General features: G+C 60.4%; 1 protein-coding gene across 1 annotated transcript in view; it reads left to right on the top strand.

Annotated features, from left to right (window-relative positions):
* IGSF9B (immunoglobulin superfamily member 9B) overlaps positions 1-24,778 on the top strand; it is a 41,786-nt gene that overhangs the window by 208 nt on the left and 16,800 nt on the right. Inside the window, exons 2-13 of the mRNA XM_061157607.1 lie at positions 8,841-9,038; positions 10,491-10,637; positions 15,759-15,910; positions 16,143-16,260; positions 17,280-17,421; positions 17,696-17,841; positions 19,878-20,020; positions 20,302-20,442; positions 20,525-20,641; positions 21,109-21,259; positions 21,963-22,074; positions 24,088-24,263. Of these exons, the coding sequence (XP_061013590.1) occupies positions 8,841-9,038; positions 10,491-10,637; positions 15,759-15,910; positions 16,143-16,260; positions 17,280-17,421; positions 17,696-17,841; positions 19,878-20,020; positions 20,302-20,442; positions 20,525-20,641; positions 21,109-21,259; positions 21,963-22,074; positions 24,088-24,263 (1,743 nt within the window). The remainder of the gene's footprint in view (positions 1-8,840; positions 9,039-10,490; positions 10,638-15,758; positions 15,911-16,142; positions 16,261-17,279; positions 17,422-17,695; positions 17,842-19,877; positions 20,021-20,301; positions 20,443-20,524; positions 20,642-21,108; positions 21,260-21,962; positions 22,075-24,087; positions 24,264-24,778) is intronic.

Raw genomic sequence — 24,778 nt, 5'->3', positions numbered from 1 at the left:
GGGCACCGCGGGGAGGGCGGGGGCCGTGTCCGCGGTCGGCGGGAAGGGCCTGAACCCGGGCTGCCGGCGCTCGGGAGAGAACGCCTCGGGCTAGGGTCCACGTCGCCACCCTTGGCACCAGGGCTTTGCAGCGGGTGCCGCGCCCGGTGCCCTTCGCGGGCGCAGCCGCCGCCTCGAGCGCTGGGGAGGCGGCGGCTTTCTCAACTCTGCCGCCAGGGAGTTTTCCGGTCCTCGGTTGGCTGCGGCACGCTGGACCCCGCGCAGTGCTACCGGTCCGCAGGGGAGCCGGTGCGGGCTCGGCTTGGGCTCGAGTCCCTTCGGACCACACGTCGTGGCAGCCGGAGATCGGATCCCCTCGCAGGGCGGGGCGCACAGAGCGCCGCGAGAGAAGAGCTGGTTCCGCGCGGGGTCTCTCGTTTGCTCTGAGGAGCGGCCGACTTCGGCTGGCTCTGCCCGCGTCCGGGTCCGCTGCACCTGAGCCCGGCCTGGCCGGGCAAAAGTTCCCCGGGAGCGCGCCGCAGCCGGCCACAGCTGGCCACAGCTGCTGTGGGCGAGAGCAGCGGGAGGGGGTCTCCACTGCCGCGTCTTGGGGCGGAGGGAGGTTTTCCTCTTTCTGTGTTTCCGGTCTGAGCTGGGAAGAGGGTAGAGGGAAGCCAGTGAGCTGGGTGATGCGCGCGTGAGCACGCGGGCTTTTGCTCTGGAGACCGCAGAGCGGCCCGCACGCCTCTGTGTGGCATCTCGGCTCTCCGCCCTGCTATGGAAGCTGGAGGTGCCCGGACTCTGAGCGCGCGATGTTCAGCGCGCAGACACGACCCAGCTGCGGGCAGGTCCCAGGGCCGGCCGGGATGGCTTCCAGGGAGAACCGCCAGGTGGACAGCAAGCAGTAGGAGGACCCACAGCGGAAGACCCAGCGCCCGGCCGCGCTGGCGCAGGAGGACCCTTTGCTCACCTTGTCTGGGGCTGTGTGGGGGAAGGGGAAGTGATTTGGGAAAGTTTCTGGAATGGGATCAGTCTCGCTGGTGTTTGCGGGGGTGTGAAATCAAAGGCAGAGGAAGGCGAAGAGAAGAGTGATTTTTGTTATATGGTGTGTGACCCCGGGTGGTTTTAAAACTCTTTGTCAGGTGGGGAAACAGACCAGAGTGGCCACAGAAGCTCGTGGAGTGGGGTGGGGGTGTGAGGTGGCTTGAGCTGCGCTTCAGAACTTGTCTTCAGCCTCAGTGCCCGCCCCTTCCCTATTGCCTTGTAATCTTCTGATGCCTGCATCTCCTCCCCTTCAGTCTGTGGTATGTTCCTGCTATGGGACTGTCGCAGGAAAGGATGTATTGGGATCTTTGAATAAAAGAGAGACATCGAAGGGAGGCTCTGAAATAGGATCCCAGCCTGAGAAGTCCAGGGAGGAGGATGGACTTTTTGCAAGTTTAAGCACAGAATCAAGGGAGATGTGTGCTTATATTACAGTGCACACAGAAGGGCCAGATGGAAGGAAGGACTTCTCAGCATTGAAGGTTATTGGTTCTGGAGCTTCTGCCTTCTTTCAGGGAATGGAGAGGTCCTTCTGTCGTGGGTGGCTGGACATGAACCCCTGCCTGCCATCCCTGTGGGTTTTGGGAGGGGTCTTTTTAGCCTAGGGGCTCTGTGTGTGGCTGTAAAGGACCTGAACTCAGGTTCCAGCACTGCTACTTGCTGGCCTGTGACCTTGGACACATTGCTTCACTTCTCTGATTGTCACTTGCCTCATTGGGGGTTAACAGTATGGGCTTGTGGGGTGCCACATACATTAGTGCCATGAAGAAATGAGGGGCTGGCTGAGTGTTCTGTGGTGGTGGTGGTTTAGTTGCTAAGTAGTGAGTAAGTAAATGATGATGATCTTGGTTCCATTTCTTTCCCCTGAATGGTTCAGGGCATTGGGAACTGGGAATGTCCCCGGGGGGAGTTCAGACAGTTGCCTCTGTTCAGAACCAAGTTTGCCTTCGCCGCTGACCTTGCCCAGGGAGATGTGGAGGGCTGCTTGGAAATCCTTTGAAAGATCTTCAGAACTGGAGTTGTGTCAGTGGCCGGAACCTGGTGGAAAAGCTGCAGGACACCCAGGAGGCATCATCTCTGCAGCCTCCGGGAGTGGGAGATGGCTGATGCGCCAGTATTTCAGAGGCTGCTATGAGAGCTCAGCTGTTCTCTGACTGGCAGAGGTGACTTCCGGGAGATTCTTGATGGGAGGGACTTTGAGATGCTGGTCTTAGGGTCTGGCTGAGCAGGGGTTGCTCCAGCAGAGGAGTGAAAGGCTTGGGACAGAAGGAGGGGTGGGCTTGAATCCTGTGTGTCTGGGGGGCAGTGCGGAGGCTGGGGAGGGCGTGCAGAGAGCCTAGAAGGTGGCGAGTGGAGCCTGCGTCCCAGGCCTTCACTGAGCAAGCTTGCAGGGAGGACCCTGGCCTTTATCGCCAAGGCTGTCTCCTCTTCTGGACCACAGATTCCGTGCCTGGCTTACCGCTGTCCCCAGATAAAGCGGGTTCTGACCCGGACCGTGCTGGTAGCTGGACTAATGCCCTCTACTCTCAGCCTGGCCCTCCCTCCCTCCCTTTGGCAGTGAAGGAACGAGGGAGGGCATTTAGGCCTGGAATCTGCTAGAGAGACCCCCACAGGCAGCCTCTCAGCTGAGCGGGACTTGGCTCAGGATGTGGCATGCGTGTGTGTGTGTCCCCAGCACCCGCGGCTGGAGGCAGGCAGGGGTGTGTCTGGCAGTACGGCGTTTGGGAGAAGCTGAGGAGGGGATGTGTGGGAAGAGTCAGCTTTCAGCTGCTGGCCCCAAGCTCGTCTCGTGTGCTGACCCGGAGCTGCCAGGGGCCAGGGCCAGTGGTGGTTTCAGGTTTGAGGCTTTGAGACAGAAAGCTAGGATCCAGTTACCCAAAGGAGCAGAGGCTGCCCTGGTTGGGAGATGCTGAACCCCAGTCTCTCCTGGCTCTGAGCCCCGTGCTCACCATCCTCAGATTCTCTGCCTCTGGCCTGGCTGTCAGGGCCTTGCTGTGCTGAGGGGGTGGGAATGGACCCGGCCCACAGGGAGAGCCACACTCCCTCCCCCTCTCCCCTCCTCCCCAACCCCCTCCAGTCCTGTGCCTCCTTGGGCTAGGCCAGGGTCCCAGGGCAGCTCTCTCCTGTCTGTGCCCAGTGATGGGTAAAGCAGTTTGCGTGAGAGAGTGAATGTGAATAGTGGAAAGAGCCATCACTGATGGTAGCTGCTGGAAGCGCCTGCACACATCTGTGTGTGTGTGTGTGTGTGTGTGTGTGTGTGTGTGTGTGTGCGCCTGCCTTTGTGTGCATCTGTGTGTATTCGTATGCACATGAATGTAGCAGACAGGAGACCCAGAGTCTCCAGGCGTGAGGTGGGGCATCTTTCCTGTCTGATTGCTGATGGCCGTGGGTGGCAGTGAGGCTAGACTTGGAGCAGATGCCCGGCTTTTCCCACTCTCTGCTCCACACCTGAGTGTGAACAGCGCAGAAGCTCCCAAAGTTGGAGGCTCAGCCCTGGGGCTGGGTTGAAGGGAGACTGAGCTCTGAGAGAAAGCCTCAGTGGGGGACACACAGGCAGAGCCAGGGGACGCAGAAGACGGGTCTGACTTGCTAAGGGGTGGCTCTGACCTTGGCTACCCAGTAGCCTAGACTCCCGAATGGAGAAGGGACTTGGTCCCTGGGGGTTGGGAGCTGGGTGCGGAGGCAGCTTGTAGCCTGGTCCTGCCGGGGCACTGCCCCAGGGAGCCAGCTCAGCCTGCCTGAGGCAGCTGACCTATTTTTCTTAGGAATCTTCCTGTTTTTCTGTTCTGTCTTGCGTGATTAAGCAGGAGACTGGTGAGCAGAGTCAGGGCCTCCAGAAGAGTTTTGGAGAACAATTCCTTGTGGGCCAGGCTATGAGCGAGGTCCCAGCCAGCCTGCCTGTCCTTCTGAAAGGGAGGTGACCGGGTGGTGCCCTCTGCCCGCCCTCACCCCCAAGCTCCCTCCTGGTCCAGGCCCCTGGCCAGCTGGGCCGTGTCAGGTAATACACTGTCCAGGTAACATGCAGAAGCTGCTGTCCTGGTTTTCCGGCTTCCGAGTAGGGAGTGCTGACTCTTCATTGTGAGCAGTCTCAGGCTTCGATCCCCTGCTTACTTGCTTCCACCTGGCGCCTCACCCGAGGCCCTCCCTGGCTCAGCTCAGGGGCACTGGACCAGGCCTGTGCCAGCGGTGGGCAGGGTGGGTGTGGCTGGGCCTCTCTGCGGAGGAGCTGAGAGCAGAGCAGAGCAGAGCGGAGGTTGGATTACTGACTGCTTCCTGCCAGTGGCTCCTGGGGAACAGGCTCTTGGAAATACAATCTAGCCGAGAGCAAATTAAGGTGGCTAATAGCTGCTGCCTCCTGGGCTGCCTGGGCCAGAGAGTTAGGGAGGAGAGGCACCCACGGAGGAGGGGTGTCCTGTCCCTCCCCCAGTGCCTTGTTAGATGACGGGAGGGCCAGTTTGGGCTCACCTGATCTCTGACTTCTGCCCTCAGAGGTTGATGGGGAGTGGGGGCCGAAGGCCATGAGGAGCGCTACAGGAAGACCTTAAAAGGTGGGGACTTCTCCAAGGACCTCCTAGGTGGGGTGTGGGGGTCCTGGCTGGAGGCAGAATGTCCCAGTGACCTCTGGCCCACCCACCTTCTGCAAAGGACAACCAGGGTGCAGCCTCATGTGGACATGGCTGTTTCTCCATCTTACACTTGCCTATATGTGTATGGAGTCTCTCCTCTGCTTTCCTCATGCAAGCCTCTGGGTCTGCATCTCCCGGGTATGGGTTGGGGGGCGGGGGAAGGGCGTCCCAGGGGAGCCCGATTCAAGCTTCCTGGGATCTCCTGGAACCCCCTAGCTTGTCACAGTGGAGCGACTGGGGGACTATTGGGGGCTGTGCCTGTTTTGGACTCAGCAGGGATTATTTTTAGGCTGGCAGATGGAGGTGGCGGTGGCTGTCGCTGGTATTATTAGACAACAGGCCTGTGGTTTGGGAGTCTGGTGCCCGAGGGGGCGGGGGAAGGGGGGAGCCTCCCTGGGGACGTGTACTCACTCATGGCGGGCGGGGGTGGGGGGTGGGGGGGAGGTCTCCCTGTATTGCAGCCAGACGCGGCCAGAGCTCCTGGGTCCCAGGCAGAGTGAACTCAGCCCTGCACCTGCAGTTACCTTCTGACCCAGGCCTGCCCTGCCGGCCTTCTCGGGTTCAGGACTGCAGGGGTCTGGCTGTGAGAACCTGTCCAGAGGGTGCACTGTGGAGGGGCTGGCCTCCGACTCAGGGAACAGAGGGGAGGGGGCTGCTTCTTGGGTCAGTGTGGGAGGGGCCTTGTGCCTTGGTACCTAGCCTGTGGCAGGGGCAAGTGGGGGCAAAGGGGAGACAGAACAGCTGGAACCTGCCCCTACCTAATTGGCACCCCCCCCGCCTCCCCCCCTCCAGGCCGCTGGCCCAGCCAGGGGACCCTCCAGTCTGCTCACCCCTGAAGCAGAGATGGTGGTATGTTTGTCGGATGAGTGTTGGGGTCCCACAAAGACCTGGTATGTAGTAGTGACCTAGAGGAAGCTGGTTTGCCTGGCGGCTGGCCCTCCCTGCCTGGTTCCCAGACTTTGCCTGCTGCCACCAGATTTTGCAGTCCTGCCACCTCTCCTCCCCCAAGTCCCGCCCCTGGAAGAGCTCCAGCTTGGGAGTGGGGGTGGGGGCTGGGCCAGGCCATGGAGGGCTTGTGGTCCTGTGCTCACAGGGGATCCAGTGGCAGCCCTGGACCCGGCGACCCATTGGGCACCACCTGGCCCAGAGAGCAGGAGGTCTGCACCCTGTGGGCTTTCGGAAAGGTTAGCCAGACCGCGGGGCACCTCCTCCTCCTGTGTCCTCTCTCCCTACCAGGGAGTGCCGGGCAGAACCCCAAAGTGCAGATTTGCTCTGCTCCTCCGGGTACAGCTGGGTCCTGCCGTGTCTGAAAAGGATGCGTGGAATCCAGGACACCTCCTGCTCCCTGCGGTGCTCACCCCACGGGTGCCAAAGTCCCCTTGAGGCTGCTGCAGCCCTCTGTGGTAGGGAGGGGTCTGGGGTCTCCCCTCCTGCAGCCCTCCCCTTTGGGCACCGTCCATCCCTGCCTTCCCTTCCCCCCTCCTTCCTCCTCCCTACTGCTCCTGGGGCCTGGCTCTGTCCCCTCCTGACTCTCCCGATTCTCCATCCTCTGTGTCTCTGTGTCCCTGGCAGAATCCTGGGTGCCCTTGACCTCTCTCTCTGTTTCTGCCTGTCTGTTCACACCCTGACCGTCTGTCTCCATTCTTGCCCCTGGAATCTCTTGCTCTTGACTTGGGTTGTGTCCTAGGTTTGAAGGCATCTCTCTCCTCCATCAAACCCCTCTTCCATCTCTACTGCCAGCCTGTTTACTTTTTTTTTTTTTTTTGCAGCAAGCTTTTCTGGAGAAAGTGTTTTATTAGACATGCTTTGGCTCAGAAAGGCTCAGGCTGAGGGGGAAGTACTCGTGGGTGATGGAGTGAGAGCACATGCAGAGAGAGTGTGTGTGTGTGTGTGTGTGTTGAGATGAGGAAAGCTGATAAATATTTTAGGATTTTGAAAGCCAGGAGGACTGGCCTGAGTGCGGGGGCTGGGACAGGGCCTCCCACTCCACTGCCTTCATCCTGGAAGCCCATCTGTTTTGGCTTTGCTCACTGTCTCTGTGCTGCTGGTCTCACCATGTCTTCTTCCAGCTGCTGTCTCTGGCGGAGGGACGTGGGAAAAGCTGTGGGGTGGGGCCCAGGTCCGGCTGGGTCTCAGGTGGGGTGCGCAGCCCTGAGCCTGGGTGGGTGTGGAAGAGGCCTCCTCGTTGCCCAGTTGCTGTGGAGAATGAGGCAGTCAAGGTCTTGCCTCCCAGAGCCTCCAGAACCTTTGCTATGAGAGGAGGGCAAGCAACCCTGCCCCCTTCCCCAGGTGGCCACCCCTGGGAAGCACCCCCTCCTCTTGCCCTGGCTCCTGTTTTTCCTCTTCTTTCCTCCAAAGTCTACACACTCACATGTACATGTACATTTGTACATACATGCACTCATGTGCACACATGTCTGTTCTTTACCCACCCCTCCAGGGCCCAGGGTCAGCCTTTGTGCCAGGGTGCTGTGAGGCGGGCCCAGTTCCTGCCTGATGCCCCCAGGGGATGGGGTGGGGGCTGGGAGGAGCCTGCTATACTTTCCCTGAGGGGCTGGAATTTAGCCTTTGCCTAAAGCAGGTCTGGGAGGGTTGGGAAACCTGCTGGGGCCTCAGGCAGGTGAGGGCAACACTGTTCTGCTCCAAAAATACTCTGTGATCTTAGCTCTTTCTCTAGAAAACAGTGATGTCACCAGTAGCCAATCAGCTTCCAGAAGGGTTGCCTCCTCCTTCTTCCGCAATTTGCGGGAGGAGGAGAGGGAGCTGGAGCGGGAGGGAGCGAAGGAGAGGCCGACAGAGACACGGACCTGGAGAGGCAGACCACACAAGCACGCAGGGGCCAGGCAGCAGAAAAGCAAAACCCCTTCCCCAGCATAGGCGAACAGAACCCCACATGTACCCCCCGCCCCCAACACACACGCTGATAGAGTCATACAAAGGAGGAGAGCAGGTAGAGAGCATCACCCATGTGGGTGGGAGCTAGAGAGAGACAGAGACACAGAGAGACAGACATGGAGGAGGACCCAGAGAGAGATGGACACAGGAGAGACACTGGAGAGAGAGAGACAGAACCAAACAGAAAGACACATAGAAAGAGCCAGATACACAGAGACACAAAGGAGAGCCAGACAAAGGCGCCTGGCAGGAGCCCAGAGGGGTCAGAGGTGTGCTCAGAGTCAGGCCAGAGCCTCAGCGGAGCAGCCGCTGTCCGTGGTGCTGCCTGGAGGGGCCCAGCCGGCCCAGGAGGGGAGGGGCAGGGTCTGGTGGGTTGTGTGAGTGCTGGGAGGGAAGGCAGGGGGAGGGGCCTCCCAGCAGGCTCTTTCCCTGGGAAGGAAGGTGGACAAGGTGACTTTGGTGTGGCAACCCGAGTCAGGCTGGAGGTGGGGCCGCAGGCTTGGGGCGGAGCCTGGGTTAACCTGTTCTCTCTGGGGCCGGGCCTGGGGCTGGGGCTGGGGGGTGTGGGCCTCTGCTGGCCTCACCTCCCATCCCTTCCAGTCCCATTCTGGAGGATATCTGTGTCTTATCCAGCCACGTGCTTTGTCCTCTTCCAGGTAGGGGTGGTCCCCTTAGCTGGCTGAGGTTAGTGGCCCCAGGGTCCCCCTCCCCTGTCCCCAGCATCCTGCGGTCCGAATGGTGATATCTGGGCCTTCTCCTGTCTGATAGACTTGGGGCTTGGACACTGGAGGGCTGGAGGCCCCTCCCTCTCCCTCCTCTGCGGCAGACGCAGCGGGCAGAGGGAGGAGGGGCATAGAGGCCAGCTCAGGCCGGTGGGGTTTTCCCTCTGGCGATGCCAGGAGCAGCCTCTGCTCAGCTTGTTGGGGATTCCCCGCTCCTGTGTGGAATGCTCTTGTTTGGTGCTGTGAACATCAGGCTGAGCTGGGGGTGGGGCGTGGGAGGACGCCGGCTCCGAGTCTCCCCGATGTGCTCTAGCAGGAAGCATCCTGGTGCAAGAAGAGGTCCCCGTTCACCCTTGGCTGCAGTGCCTGCCCGGACCTTGGTGTCCACAGAGGGGCTCAGGCCCCTCCACCTTCCCAGTGGCCACCCTCCTCAGAGCTGGTAGGAGTGTCACTGGGAAAAGGCACGGTCGGGCTGCGCTCTTCAGGGTTGGGAGGGCAGAGGTGGTCTCTGGGACAGCCGGGCAGGATCTCCTGGCCCCTCCTTTCCTGCGTCCCAATGCGGCTGTCCCGCTAGGTGCCCACGGCCTGCGAGAGGAGCCCGAGTTCGTGACCGCGAGGGCTGGCGAGTCCGTGGTCCTGCGATGCGACGTGGTCCACCCGGTGACGGGGCAGCCCCCGCCCTATGTCGTGGAGTGGTTCAAGTTCGGGGTGCCCATCCCCATCTTCATCAAGTTCGGCTACTACCCGCCTCACGTGGACCCTGAATATGCAGGTAAGGGCTGCCCCATTGCCCTGGCTTCCCACCTGGCTCCAGGGGGGGGCCCCCCGCCCTGTCCCTCCCGCCTGTGTCTCGTAACCTCTTGTCCTTTCCGATGGGCCTCTTATCTCTGTTTTCCAGTCGCTGCCTCTGTCCTCCCATCCTTTGCACTCTGGTAGGTTTTAATTAAGTGGCGAGAGGAGAGGGACGAGGAGGTGGGGGGGACACAGGGCTTCCTGAACAGCCTCACCAATCCGCAGGGGCCCCTGTGGATCCGGAGGTCGGAGGAGAAGAGAGGCCCAGAGCCCGCCGCGTGGGAGAGGAGGCCGGCTGGAGGGCGGCTCAGTAGAAGCAGCTGAGTCAGAGCCCCGGCAGGCAGCCACGGGGTTTGCTCTGTCTGGCTTCGCCCACTCCCTCCCTCTGGCTCTGAAGTTGGGGCCTCGTCCCGGGTGGAGGGAGCGTCTGGGCACCCCCTCTGCCTCCTCCTCCTGGCCCCCTGTGCCTTGTTCTGCAATGACTCCTGCCCGCGGAGGCCTCCCTGCGTCACTGCCAGGGCCTGCCCCCCAGGGAGGAGGGCATGGGGCAGTGTGAGTGTGTGCACGGGTGTGTGTGTGTGTGTGTGGGTGTGTGCGCGCGCTGGGGTTTAAAGGAAGAGAGGAAGCTGGCAGGACATGGGTTTTATCTTTACCTCTGGGCTCTGAGGTCTGCCTTGCATTTTTGTCAGCTTCTATTTCTCTCTCTCTCTCTGCCCCTCTCCTTCCTCCTGTATCTGTGTCTCTCCAGCCCTGGTTGGTTGGGACTGTCTGGTTTGTAGGCAGCTTGCCAGTGTCGAAAACACAGGAGGAAAGCAGAGGAGGTCGTGACATTGGGGCGAGGAGTGGGCCGGGCGGAGGGAGGGCCCGGAGGGCACTCTGGGGAAGGGATCTGAGTTAGGGAGGGTGGCTCAGAATGGATCAATGCTCTGCCTGCCAGCCACTCTGCATTCTCAGGCTACACGCAACCCCCCACCCCCACCCCCAAAGCAGCCAAGCTCAGGGCCTGGGCTCTGTCTGGACCAGTGCTCTCTGGCCCCAGCAGCAGGACTAGGAGGGGATGTCAGCACCCTGTTCCTGGTGGCCTCTCCCCTGGCTGCTGTAGGGAAGCCACACAGACAGGGTGCTGGGCGTGGCAGCCACCGGGACCCCTGGGACAGGATGTCGCTCAGCCTGGCCAGAGGTCCCCAGGCCCACTCATCCTCTCCTATGCCACCTCATCAGAGCTCCTTCCTCTCCTCCGCCTCTAGAGAATGGGACAGTGCAGGGAACTGAAGCCTTTTCAGTGCAGCTGGTGGGCAGAGAGAGCAGGGCTTTTGGGGCCGGCCTGCCCTGGGCCTGCCTGCCCCAGGCTGGGGTCAAGGGGGGCTGTCCTGTGGGGCTGGGGCTGCAGGGGGCAGCGCCCTTCCCTGACCCTCTTGGTCCCTCTCCATAGGCCGTGCGAGCCTCCACGACAAGGCGTCCCTGCGGCTGGAGCAGGTGCGTGCCGAGGACCAGGGCTGGTACGAGTGCAAGGTGCTCCTGCTTGACCAGCAGTACGACACCTTCCACAACGGCAGCTGGGTGCATCTCACCATCCACGGTGCGTGGTGTGCGGGACGTGCGCCTGCATGCGAGCGTGTTCGGTGTGTGTCCTGCGTGTGCATGAGCCTCCTCCCCACGCCCCTGGGACTCAGCCCCTGACCGTAGCCTGCCCTGGAGACCCTGGTGCAGCTGTGCCCCAAGTTCCTCAGCCTTCCTGGAGACCCTGGTCTGGCCCGCTGGTCAGATACCAGCCGCACCCTGGCCCCTTGGTCGTCCTGGAGTCCCAGAGGCTGGGCAGCTTCTGGCAGAGGGCAGTCACCATTAGTGGGGGCGGGAACTGGGTTCTGGAATCCCAGAGGGTTGAGCATCTGCAGGAATATCCTCTTCAGGGATCCCCTGTTAGAGCCTTCCTTTAGTCCATTTGCCTGAGTGACCGTTGAGTGCCAGCCAGCCATTGACCTACAATTGATGGGCAGCAGCAGGGCAAACGCAGGGCTGGGTGGTGATCCTGCTGATCCCGGCCTGTAGGGTAACCCTTCTGATGCCAGTGGGTACTCACTTCCTGGGGTGAAGGGTGACGGGTCTCTCATGGAGCCAGGGTCTTTCCCAGACTGAGGGCCCCCTGTGCCCCTGGGAGCCCTCCCTTGGGAGGAGAAATTCCCAAGGAGCTGGGGACACTGGAACCCAGAGAAGGTGGAAGAAGAAGTGATCCCCACGGTGGAGGGGAGCAGGGTTTTTGCTTTGCTTTATTTTACTCTTGATTCAGTTTGTGACATGGTGTGTTCAGCTGCCACGTGCCGTGCATCCTGAGCTGGTTGTCGAGGCTTCAACGGCACTTGTGCTTTGGATGCCCAGGCACAGCTTAGGTCCTTGTGACGCCTGTGACCCTGAATGCCACGGTCAGGAGAGAGAAACCGGCAGTGTCCTGGCTTGTGAGCTTCTCCCGGTTTCCACTGGCCTTGTCTCACAAGGTTGGGTCAGGTCGTGCACCTTCTGCCCTGAAAGCCCATTGGGGGCCCTGGGAAAATGGTCTGTTAGCCTGAGACCGGCCCCTGGGACCAAGCAGACCTAGGAGTGGTGGCCTTGGGGCAGTGGTCCAGGCTGCTGACCCACTGCACGCAGCCGACTCCTGGCATCAGTCCCCAGAGACCTGCGGTGGGCTGATTTTAAACCTTCGGTGGGCTGTCCCCACTACTGGTGAGCTTTGGAGTCAACTTCCTTTCAATGCCAGCTGTTGTGTGTGCCGGGAATGAAAACTCAGCTTAATATTAGTCCAAGCAAAATGTAATTAGGAAGGTAAACCTACCGCGGATGGCACCACTGATGGAGTGCTAAGCCAAGAGCCCCTACGCTGCCTGCTTTCTTGTGCCGTCTCCCAAGGTGGGCTGATGCCGTCACAGCCCTGCCTGCCTGCCGCACATCACCGCTGGGTCCTGTCCAGGGAGTGGAGGCGGGTGGACCAGCAGGGAACACAGCCCGACGAGACTCGGCTTGTGTCGTGAGTCCACCTCATTCACTGTCTGAGCCACGTCACCCGCCTCCCCTTTCTGAGCTTCACTGTTCTGTTTCCAAGAACTGTGCCTGTGTGCAGGGCTGTAGTGAAGATTAAACGAAGGGCTGTGGATGAAGATGCCTGATGTCGCATTTGGAACGTCGGCTGTGCGGGGGTCACTCTGTGTGGGATACTGGCCACCCTCCCCCTCAAGGTAGAGAAAGACCAAGTTGGGCAGCCCAGGAGGGGCCTCGGGCTGGCAGAGGTGGCCTGGGTGGTTGAAGAGCCCTTGGGAATTGACCCATGATCAACATGCGGTCCTGAATGTCCACTCGGCAGGCTCTGGGGGCATGCAGAGTGAGCTCTGAAGGATCGTCAGGGGACAGTCAGGTCCACAGGCAACTACAGTACAGCTTTGGGAGCATGAGGGACAGGGACTTCTTTGAGGAAATGAGCCCTGGGCAGAGACCCTTTGGGGAAGAGGAGTTGGCCAGGTGAAGGGGGTCGGGGGGTCAGGCTGGCAGGGTGTTCCAAGGGCAGAGGAGACAGTATGCCCGGAGGCCCAGAGGAAGCAGAGCCACCGCATTCAGGAGCCTGGCTGGTTGTTGGAATGAAGGGTCAGGCTTCAGCACCGGAGCTCAGCTCATCATGGAATGCTTTCCCTACCAGGGCACCCCTCCCAAGGTGAGCGACCTCACCCAATCTCTTCCTGCCTCCCTTCTCCTGCATTCTGAGGTTTCTTCTAGCGTAAATACTTCCCTTGTTGAAGGAAAGAGCCTGGAGTGCAAACATTGCATTTCTTCCAAACTAGAATGTTTCTTGTCAGGCATTTCTGACCGGGATCACCCTAGGAAAATGAAAAATTAGAATCACAAGTTGTCTCCTTCTCCTTTTGTGTTTTCTTCAAGACCAGTTGGGAGGAAGCAAATCCAATTATTTCCTCATTGCATATGAAATACTAGAAAAGCCCAAGTCAGGCCTCGCTTTCTGTCGGTGAACTGCTTGGAGGAGAGGCCAGCCTGTTTCTAACCTGCATGATTAATTATAGGGCATGTGTAAAAAAAGAAGAATTAAGCTGGAAATGCAGCTGGCAGGCTCACACCTAATCCGGTAAATAATCGGGAGTCAAACCATTATTTTCCTGAAAACTTGAAATTGTTCAAAGTGCTTTCCTGATTAGCACCTAAATAATAAAGTAATTATGTAATTAGTAATTAATTTGTCACTTCAGGAAATAATTTACCGTATTATCTTTTCCTTAAGCGTGACACAGGGGTAATAGAGGCCGAGGCTCTGTGAGCTGTAGTTCAAGAGCAGGCTTGGCAGCAGGACTCTGCTGGGATGGGCTCACAGGCCAGGCTAGGAGGCAGTCTGGGGCTCGGAAGCCAGGTTCCCTTTGCAAGGGCTTAGCATGTGTTTTGGGGCTTCCCTGGTGGCTCAGATGCTAAAGCATCTGCCTGCAGTGCAGGAGACCCAGGTTCGTTTCCTGGGTCGGGAAGATCCCCTGAAGAAGGGAATGACTATCCACTCCATCATTCTTGTGAAGACTTCCATGGACAGAGGAGCCTGGCAGGCTATAGTCCATGGGGTCACAAAGAGTCGAACATGACTGTGCAATGAACACAGAATGTGTTCTACCATCACGTCTGGTGTGTGGAATGTCGGGGTAGGAATGACTTTCTCAAAGATGTTTGTTGTGCGTGATGAAGAGCGCTTCCCTGGTCACCTAGCCTTCACTCATGGCCACCTTGGTGGCCACACCGAGCGGAGCGTTGGGGAGATGGTTGAAGAAGGTTGTCTCACCATTGTCTTGTCTTCAGTTTTATATTTGCATTTGTGTTGGTGTGTGTGCGCGTGTGCACGTGTGCTCGCAGGCACGCACCTATTTCACTGCATTTGTCCGTTCATTCAGCCGTTTGTTGAGACTCTGTTTCCTGCCAGTTCAGTTCTGGTCAGTCGCTCAGTCATGTCCGATTCTTTGCAACCCCATGGACTGCAGCACGCCAGGCCTCCTTGTCCATCACCAACTCCCGGAGCTTGCTCATGTCCATCAAGTCAGTGATGCCATCCAACCATCTTATCCTCTGTCGTCCCCTTCTCCTCCTGCCTTCAGTATTTCCCAGTATCAGGGTCTTTTCCAATGAGTCAGTGGCCAAAGTATTGGAGCTTCAGCTTCAGCATCAGTCTTTCCAAAGAATATTCAGGACTGATTTCCCTTAGGATGGACTGGTTGGATCTCCTTGCAGTCCAAGGGATTCTCAAGAGTCATTTCCAACACCACAGTTCAAAAGCATTGATTCTTCGGTGCTCAGCTTTCTTTATGGTGCAACTCTCACTTCCATACATGAACTGAGCTAAAAGCTGAGCACATACTGGGATTTACAGAGATCTCTGCTCTCAGGAGACTTGGTCCTTAAGTGCTTTAAACTGTCTCAGGGGACAGGACTGCAGCAAGTGCCTTCCTCGACCGGCTGACCAGGTGAGGCAGTGGTGGCATTTTAGCAAAGATGTAGAAGCACCAGAAGGGTGAGATGTGAATATGGCCCAGGAAGGGGGGATGGCAGGTGCAGCAGTCCCAGGGATGGAATTTCTTACTTGTAGGAAGACACGAAGGCTAGAGTGTTGGAGTCAATTTGAGGGATGTGTGGTGGCTGGTGGACAGCTGTGACCCTAGCATTGCTTGGGCCTGGGGCGAGGCTGCCTCCTAGGAGACCCCTCTCACAGCTTCACCTCGGGGCCTCAGAAGCCCTGGGCAGCTAACAGCGATGACAGTACTGGCAAGATGACCACCGTTCAGTAGCTTTACGTTTTACCAGCTCCTCTCACAGACTCTACTCGGCTCATTCCTCCCATCAGTGTGGAGGGCAGGGGTTTAGGTAGAGCCCAGAATGGCTGAGCCCTGGGCTACAGGGCGAGGGGCATTTGGACTTGAGCTTGAAGCCTTGAGACAAGGTCAGAAGTCCTGGCCCAGCCCGGTGTTGTGGACCCTCAGGCTGGTGCCCCAGTGTCCCCACTCCAGAAGACCCCAGGTGATTGTCCAGAGGGTTGAGGGTGATCAGGTGGCTTCTAAAAGCAGCTTTGACAGATGAGATGGGGTGTGTTAAAAGCTGATTGTTTCAACAGGGTGGGATTTTAGTCAGGACTCCTAAGCGGGTGCTGGGGGAGCAGTTTGGGAGGGAGTGGCCATGGCTGGGCTGGGAGAAGATGTGGGATTGTTTCTGCAGGGTCTAGGTGATCCCATGTCACCTGGCTTGTGATCCACGTTAGGCCTGATGGGGCTCAGACGGTGTATGGCCTGCAACCGTGGACCTGGCTGGGCTGGGGTTACGGAAAGACGGGTATCTGGATGGTCGAGGTGTGAAGGGCTGCAGGTGTAAGGGTGCCTCGTTTATCCCCGTATCCCTGGTGCTGAGCATGGGGGGCCTCACTGTGGGTGCTGGACAAACAGTCCTTTATTTGGAATTACGCAGATGCAACAGGGAAAGTTTAGAATTGGGATTCAGCCAGACTCTTGAGTTCCAGATCTCCCTTCTGTAAGGCAGGCGGGCAGAGCCTGGCTCCTGCTTACCTCCTGCCTCCAGGAGTGCCCTGGACTTGTGGGGCGGGCCTGGAGCAGGGTCCCATGTGCAGGATGGCCAGCTGACCAGCCCGCCCCTGCCCCGCCCCCATGCCTTGGGTCTCTTGCAGCTCCTCCCACCTTTACAGAAACACCCCCCCAGTACATTGAGGCCAAGGAGGGCGGTAGCGTCACCATGACCTGCACGGCTTTTGGGAATCCCAAGCCCATTGTCACCTGGCTGAAGGAGGGGACACTCCTAGGTGCTAGCAACAAGTACCAGGTGAGTGTGGGTCTGTTGTGGGTTGTTGCACCCCCTCCTTGCTGCCCCCTGCCTCCTGTCCTGCCACCAATTCACCTTTGCAGAGGCGCAGGTGGGGCTGGAGGTGGCAGGCAGGCCGGGTGGTATCTGTGACCTTGGAGGTTCCCCAGTGCACAGGCCCCGAGGCCCCCTCCAACTGGGAAAGTGTTGGTGGGGCCCAGGGTGGGAGCTGAGTCCGTCTCCTTGGCTCCAGGTGAGTGAGGGCAGCCTGACGGTGACGTCAGTCAGTCGGGAGGACAGAGGCGCCTACACCTGCCGCGCTTACAGCATCCAGGGGGAGGCGGTGCACACCACCCACCTGCTCGTCCAAGGTGAGGCCTCTTGCAGGGAGTCCTGGCCCCACTGAGCTGGGGGTCTTCCCAGGGTGTGGGTGGCTCAACTGGTGATGGTGGGGAACCGGGTGGGGTCTCCTCCCTGCATCATGGGCTCCCTTGGTGGCCCACAGTGACCCTCCCATGGGGTGGCAGGACGTGCCATGCCGGCTGGGTTTCTGGTTTCTCTGAATGTCCAGGTGGTGTCCTGCGGTGTCTTCACCTTCCCCGGGGGAGGACTGCCCCCCCACCCCCCGACTCCATCCTCTGGTGACTGCCTTAATAAGTGAAGATTTGAATTGAGTCCAACCCCAGAGGCTTAAATAACATGGAGTACATTTGGCAGGGCTGGCGTCTGTGGGGTCAGCACCTGCGATGCTCTGCCTGGGGCCCTGAGCCCCTCAGAAGGGGTGGCCTCTGTCCACCTGCTCCACTTCCCCCACCCCTGCTGGAGGGAGCCAGCGGGTGGCTGCGCCTGGCCTCCTGACTTGGGTGAGAGCTGGTGGCAGCCACAGGGTGTCTGGAAAGTCAACACCAGGGCTGCTGAACTCCAGCCATGACCTCTGCCTGCGCTGCCTCCTCTCCCTGACGCCCCTCCACCTGTGTCTGGTGAACTTCTTACTCCTCTAGAGGCAGGCTGGTTCCTTCTGTGGGTCGAGAGAGCGGCCTTTCTCCTTCCTGTGTGTGTGTATCTGTGGAGGGGTCAGTTGGCTATTCAGGCGGCCAGATTGCAGAGGGGCTGGGCATGGGTGGGTGTCTGCCAAGAGCTGTGTGTGGCCACACCACTGGGCCCCTTGCATCCTTGGGACCTGCAGGGCGAGTAAGAATCTGAGCACAGGCAGCAGCTGGATGCGTCTCCATGACAACTGCTCAGTTGTGCTGCTTGCTTCTGGACCAGTGCCGGCCTGGTCCCTCCCAGGGCTCAGGGCACCCCTTTCAGAGGGGCAGAGCCCCCTGGCAGCTGGTGCTGTGGTTCCCCCCCCTCCCCAGGAGAGGTCACATTTGTCCCTGTCCCCCAGGGCCTCCCTTCATCGTCTCCCCTCCTGAGAACATCACTGTCAACATCTCCCAGGACGCGCTGCTCACCTGCCGGGCAGAGGCCTACCCCGGCAACCTCACCTACACCTGGTACTGGCAGGACGAGAACGTCTACTTCCAGAAGTGAGTGCGCGCCCTGCCCTGGGCCCAGCCAGGCCTCCCAGCGGCGAGGCCTCCCAGCAGGGACTGCCCTTGGGCTCCGGGAGCTGGTTGGGGCGGGAGGGTGGGCTGGGGTCCCCTTCCTGTGCTCCGTGTGCTGAGACCAATGTCGGTGCGGGGGACGCCTGTCCCACGCATCAGGGGAGGAGTTGGGCAGGGCACACTGCCCTGGCATCGCATGGAAGACTCTCCTCCCCGGCCCCCCCAACCCCCCACATTGTGTCCTATGTCCCTGCAGCGACCTGAAGCTGCGGGTGCGGATCCTTATCGACGGGACCCTGATCATCTTCCGGGTAAAGCCGGAGGACGCGGGGAAGTACACCTGCGTGCCCAGCAACAGCCTGGGGCGCTCGCCCTCGGCCTCGGCGTACCTCACCGTTCAGTGTGAGTGGGCGCGCTGGCCATGCTGGGGGCGGGAGGGCGGCCTCGGGGAAGGTGGGCAGAGGAGGGGCCGAGGCGAGGAGGGCGTCACCCCGAGAGGAGGCCTGACCAGGGCTAGTTAGTGCAGGTGAATGGAGCCCGCTCTGGGCCCTTCTCCCGGCCATGCGGTTGTCCCTGTCCACCGATCCATCCCGCCGGCCTCACCCTGGCTGGGCTCGGGGCCAGGCCGGCCTTCTGGACACTGTCCTCATGCCGGTGCCGGCCAGCTCCTCTGTCTCCACCTGGAGTGAAGTGCTTTTTCTCACTATCTGAGGGCGTGTGGCTCACACCTGGTGGGTGGCTGTCGCCGTGTTGGCGAGGGGCACAGGCCCTCTCCCAGTGGCTCATCCACTCCAGCCAGCACCAGGCCCCTCTGGGCCTTCCCTCCACGGCTCCCAGGGCTGCCCGAGACCCAGAGTGGCCGAGGGCTTCTGTGCAGCATCGTTCAGCTTGCTGGTCTTGGTGGGGAGAGGACATGTGATGAGAGCTCGCCCCTCCCTCCTGATTGGCCGATGGCTCTGTCACTCAGGCCACACGGGCCCCTCTTGATGTGGTAGATGACAGGCACTCCATCACTTGATGGCTCGTGTGGGAGAACCAGGCTCCTCCGCAGCACGGAGGGGCAGGCAGGCGCGAGTGTGACCGTCTGGAGAGGGCCTGGAGGCGGTGTCTGAGCTGAGGATGTGAGCAGAACAGCTGGTGACCCAGGAGGCTGGCAGAGCAGGGGCCTGGTGGGGGGGCTGCCCGAGTGCTGGCCTCACGCCCTCATGCAGTGTTGTTGCGGGTCGGGTCAGAGGCCTCCTCTCCAGTTTCCAGAGCAGAGGATCACTCTCAGCTGCTGTTCTGTGAGTCCCTGGGATGGCTGTGTGACCCAGGCATCAGGTCTGTCCCACCCACACTTGCGAGAGGAAGAGGCTCCTTTGTAGACTCCTCGTGGGGCAGATCCCATCTGCTGTGTCATGGGGCACAGCGGGGCAGAGACAGAGGCACAGGGCTGGTAGGAGTGGTCCCAGAGGACCCTGACCTGCCTGGATGAGGACTCCTATCCTCCAGCTGCGGCCGTGCCTGCCAGGGAAGCGTGGTTTCCCGTCTCCCTCCGGTGCATCACCCACTCCCACTTGTCCTTTCTTACCTCCTTCCTGCCTTCAAAGAGAACTGGGGCGGGGGGAGGAATGAGATTTTCAGGTGGGTGAGACAAGGATCTTTATTTCTACTAAAAAGCAGTGTTCAGAGTATTTCCCATTCATAAACCCTTTGAAAACCTTGGAGGGGGTAAAAAAAAAGCCTCCACCATACAAAAGTAGGAAGCTATGTCTAAATATACACCTCGGCCTGGTATTTATGTAATGCTCTTCTGCGAAGGGCTCCAGACGCTGACAGAGCCGCCCATTCATCCCTACCACCTCCTGGGGAGTTCTGGATCATTCTCCCGCGTGGCCCCTGGGTGATGACTCACCCGCGTCTCTGGGCTGCCGCTCCTGTTGCCCAAGAGCCTTCCAGAGGCTCCGTGGCTGACTCTGCATCCCAGCTACACAGATGGGAGACCGAGGTGGGGGGAGCGCGCAGAAGCAGCCTTGTCCCGAGGGCATGTGGAGAGAAAGGGCCTGGGGTCCTGCCGACTTGGGAGGGATGCTGTCATCTTACCGGTCTTATGAGTGGCCATACGCTGGCTTTGAGGTTGGGAGTCCAGGGGCTGGGGTGCTGAGGGTCCCCGCCGGCTGTCAAGTCTGCGGACAGAGGTGTTTCGGGGGAACTGCAGGTGGGCAGGAGCGGCGGTGCCTCGGTGCGTTCAGAAGGGGGTTCTTAAGGACACAGAACTGGACAAACGGGACAGGCGTGCTGGCCTCTGGGTGGTCAGCCCTGGGGGTGGGCTCTGCTGTCTCGTGGCCCCGCTGGGCTGGCACCTGGTGCTGCACAGAGTGTGGGGCCCTGGGCTGTGGGGTGGCTCGGCCCCAGCTGTGTCTTCTCACCCCTCCTGGCCCCCACTCCCACTCCTGCAGACCCAGCCCGAGTCCTCAACATGCCCCCTGTGATCTACGTGCCCGTGGGGATTCATGGCTACATCCGCTGCCCTGTGGATGCAGAGCCGCCGGCCACCGTGGTCAAGTGGAACAAGGACGGCCGCCCTCTGCAGGTTGAGAAGGTGCTGGAGGGCCACGTGTGGGTCTTGGGAGGCCCCTGGCTCTGAGATGCTGCCTCTGGGGATCTGGTTCCCGCCAGGACCCCTCCACTCCCCTCAGAGTTCTGGGAGAGCAAAGAGCTGCTTCCCATGGGGCCAGGTCCAGCAGGTCTGGCCATCCTCCCAGACCCGAGATGCCCCACCCAACATGCCTGCCCACAGAGGGTCAGCTTGGGCCTGGCCGGTGGGGCTGGACTGGACGTCAGCGCTGACCACGGCTCCGCTGCACTGTCTGTGCCTGGCAGAACCTGGGCTGGACTCTGATGGAGGACGGCTCCATCCGGATCGAGGAGGCCACAGAGGAGGCTCTTGGCACTTACACCTGTGTGCCTTACAACACCCTGGGGACCATGGGCCAGTCTGCCCCCGCGAGGCTTGTCCTGAAGGTGAGGCCGGGCTGCGGGTGCCTCTGTGTGGGCAGATAGGCTCCTCAAGTGCCTGGAGTCATGGCCCGGCCTGCTCTCCTAGGACCCCCCGTACTTCACGGTGCTACCGGGCTGGGAGTACAGGCAGGAGGCCGGCCGGGAGCTGCTCATCCCCTGTGCCGCGGCTGGGGACCCCTTCCCCGTCATCACCTGGAGAAAGGTACCCCTGGGCTCCAGGGCTTGTGGGGAGCGCTGGGGGGCCCTTTCCCCATCATCACCTAGAGAAAGGTACCCCTGGGTTCCGGGGCTGCAGGGAGCATGGTGGGGGCCCCTTCCCCATCATCGCCTAGAGAAAGGTACCTCTGGGTTCTGGGTCTTGCAGGGGGCGGGGTGGGAGCCCCTTCCCTGTCATCACCTGTAGAAAGGTACCCCTGGACTCCGGGGCTGCAAGAGTGCCGTGGGGGTATGGCCGGGACCACTCTGTTCCCAAGGGGCAACAGCGAGGGTGACCCGGGGCAGTGGAGGGCTGCGGGAGCACCATGGGGGCACGGCCGGGACTGCTCTGTTCCCAAGGGGCAGCGGAGTGCTGTGGGCTGAAGCCCAGTGCTGCCCCCCTTTTGGAGCCCTGAGTGTCGGTGGCTTCTCTTCTGCCCTGGCCGCCCGCTCCCGCCCCCATGTTTGGCCAAGGTAGGGAAGCCCAGCAGAAGCAAGCACAACGCCCTGCCCAGCGGGAGCCTGCAGTTCCGCGCCCTGAGCAAGGAGGACCACGGGGAGTGGGAGTGCGTCGCCACCAACGTGGTCACCAGCATCACTGCCAGCACCCACCTGACCGTCATCGGTACGGACTGGGGGTTGGGCGGGGCCTGGCACAGGTGTCCCGTTCCCTGGGCCTCTTCCGCTGTCGGAGACATTGCCCCTAGGACCCCAGCCTGGACAGTATGCCTGCCCCTCTGGGACAGATAGCCACTGTCGTAACAACAGCCATTGAACATTTACCACTGGCTTTAAGCTTGGTACCTAGTGGTGCAAGGTGGAAGCTGGTATTCCCCCCAGGCTCGCTCACAGAGACCGAGGCCAGCCTAGGTGGGACACCTCGCCTGGCATCCCCGCACTGAGTGGTGGGCCCTGGATTCAAACTCCTGCTAGAGATGTTGACAGCCGGCTGGACTGGGCTGCTCTCATGATGGTGTTTGGGTCTCAGGCCAGAGTTGTGTGGGGTGGGTCCTTTTGACTTTGCTGACCGTCATCAGGTGCACTTGGGTTCTCTGCAGACAAGCGCAGTCCTGATGACCAGGGGCTGACTCCCCACCCCCAGCACGTATCCCTAATGTTCAGGCCATTCTCCTCCTGGAAGAACCAGCCTCCCTGGCCAGACAGGTTTCTTCCTCCAGCCCCAGGGCCCTGGGCTGCACCCAGCTCTCCAGAGCTTCATGGCCCCCACTGCCCCCCTGGGGCCACTGTGCTTGCAGGGCACTCGGGGTCACAGCCCCAGTCATGCAGGTTCACTTCCCCCCTCCATGAGGTGTCTGCTTGGTCTCCAGGCACCAGCCCCCATGCCCCGGGCAGTGTCCGGGTCCAGGTCTCCATGACAACTGCCAATGTGTCCTGGGAGCCAGGCTACGACGGAGGATTTGAGCAGACATTCTCTGTTTGGTACGGACCTCTGTGAGTCACCCCTGCACGCCTCGCTCTCTGCTTACCCCTCCCCCATCTGTCCCCGGGGCTGGGGGGCAGGTTATGAGGAGGGTGTGGGTCTCTGCCTGCTTGACCTTCCTCTGGACGGTGGGTATGTGCTGTCTGGTGGCGAGGCTTCTGTGGGTGGGGCGTCTGGGATGACGCCGGGGCCCGAATGGCCCACCACCCCGTGCTGAGTGTCCTCAGCTGATCTTGCAGCCCTTCCATGTCCTTGGCTCGCTCTTCTAGGTTCTTCTGTCCTCTGGAGTCTGGAAGAGACTCCTGATCTTAGGCATCCTAAGACAGCCCAGCTGCAAGCCTAGGATTAGCTTTATCCTGACCCTTCCCCCATGGTTCCAGAGACCAGTGTGAAGTGGCGCTCACCTTCCTGCCCTCATCTGCATGTGTCCATTTCCTCTCTGGGACTGTGTGTCCATTGCCTTCGTACCTGGCTGTACATTGATTTGGTGAGATGCAGGGATTGGAGATCTTTGCCAAAACCTTGGGGTCGACCAGCATCTCAGTGATGTGTGAGTCAGGCTGAGGACAGGAGGGGTAGAAAAACTGGGAGGAGAGCCCTTGGTTGAGGTCCACACTCACCTAGGGTTTTCCCGAGCCCAGAGCTGGCCACCTGCCTCAGGGGCAACACTGTTGATCGGGGAGGGTGAGCGCTAACCTCCTCCTCTCCAGACATGTCCCCTCAGGGTGCGTGTTGCCCCAGGCTCACCAGGCCTGGAGAGGAGGAGACATAGTCGCGGGCTCTTAGAGACTCAGGCAGAGCCCTCCGTGGACTTCCAGCACAAGGGAGGTTGAGAGGGACCTGGCCTGTTTCCTAGACTCTGAATGCCTGAGTTTTCTGAGTTCTGGATGCAAAGCGGACCCAGGTGGTGAGCTTCGGGGGGCTCAGAGTTGAAGCGAACCCCTTCCCATCCCCATGGGGCAGTCAGGGTACTGCCAGGGGGCTGTGTGGCCAGGGCAGGGCATGTGGTCACCTTCGGGAGGCCTGAGCAGAAGGTCTGGGCATGGACTGGTCCCCTCGATGCCTGTGGCTCTGCTTCGCTGTGTCACCCTGCTTGCCTGCTGGGGTGCCGGGTGGGAGGGGCAGTCTTGGGCTAGGGGTCTCCTTCCCCCCTTTTCTCTGCCTGCCTGCAGCTCTCCCATCCTGACCTTTGATGCTGGCTTCTCTTTGCTGTGCTTTCTGGTGCCCTGCCTCTGCTTCCTGGGCAGAGGCAACTGTGAGCCGTCGGTGTGCAGGGACCTGGCCTCCTCAGGGGTCCTCGATCTGCACGGCCAGTCCAATGGGAGGCCATCCCCTCCCCATGGTGGCACTGGACAGTGCGCCTGGGCACCGGGTTCATGGCCAGTGGGGAGTGCGGCGGGCTGCAGAGCAGGGGTTGACCCTCTCCCCAGATTCCAGCATTCTGCACCCACAGTGACTTCTAACCCGGAAGGCTTGAGAATCCTGTCCGCGTTGTGGGGAAGCACTCTTTGTTTTTGTCCAGTGCCCAACTCCTCCGCAGTGACACCAGCCTGCTTGAACAGAGCAAACCCCCTGGGTCACACAGGCAGGCCCGCTTTGACCATCCCAGAGCAGCCAGGCAGCTGGGCACCTGGCCTCCCCTCAGGTCCCGCTGGTGCTCATCCCTGCTCTCCCACTTCAGCACCTGCCTTGTTCCCAGTGTCCTCACTCTCAGGGCAGGGCCACTCTAAAGACTCTTGAGGTGAGGTTCTCTCAGAATGCAACTGGTAATCTGACCAGTTTCCTGAGTGTCAACAATGCCAAGGGTCCCCTTTCATAGATGAGGCACCAGCACTGGCTAGGGAGCTGGCCTCATGGGGACAGGGCCATAGCTGAGTGGTCGTGGCCTGTTTCTGACCTCAAACCTGGGGAGGCCGGGGTGCCCCCCACCTCCAGCACCTGCGTGCCCTCTCCTGTCTCCAGTGTAACCCACCCCGTCTTCTTGTCCCCAATCCTCTCTCCCTTTCGGGCAGGATGAAGCGGGCACAGTTTGGGCCCCATGACTGGCTGTCCCTGCCCGTGCCTCCAGGACCCAGCTGGCTGCTGGTGGAAGCCCTGGAGCCTGAGACAGCGTACCAGTTCAGTGTCCTGGCCCAGAACAAACTGGGCACCAGCGCCTTCAGTGAGGTGGTCACTGTGAACACTTTAGGTGAGGCCAGGCTGGGGCGCTCCTGGAGGAGCTGGGATGGAGCAGACGTTTCCTGCCTGCTATATGCAGGCACCTTGCTAAGTGCCTATACGACTGTCACTGATGTCACAGCAGGGGTCTGTCCCATCATCCCTCGGGGTTGGTCTGGACCAGAGTGCCCCAGCTGAGCACTGTGGGCGCTGTGGGCCAGCCTGATGAGTCTTCAGGTGGATGGAAGAGCTTTGGTTTCATCCTTCATGGCTGACCACCTGTTTCCACTTTCCTCGTAAGGGGATTGGGGGTCCTTTTCCTCCTGTTCTCTGCTGGTTCCTTCCTTTGGCCCCCAGCCTCATTTGGTGGCAGGCGTGAACCCATCTCTTCCTTCCTGACCCAGGGGCCCAGGAGGGGCCATGCCCTCCTGGCTGCTGTTGCATTTGTCCCCTCTTTGCAGCCAGCGAGGGCAGCTGTGACCGGGGAGCTCCATGCCAGCATTGCCTGGGGTCCTTTATTGCCACCAAGGGGGCAGCTGTGGAGGG

Source organism: Dama dama, chromosome 2 (assembly GCF_033118175.1).
Source record: "Dama dama isolate Ldn47 chromosome 2, ASM3311817v1, whole genome shotgun sequence".
NCBI lineage: Eukaryota > Metazoa > Chordata > Mammalia > Artiodactyla > Cervidae > Dama > Dama dama.
The sequence above is the reverse complement of the archived record's forward strand: the minus strand, read 5'-3'. Positions and strand labels throughout refer to the sequence as shown.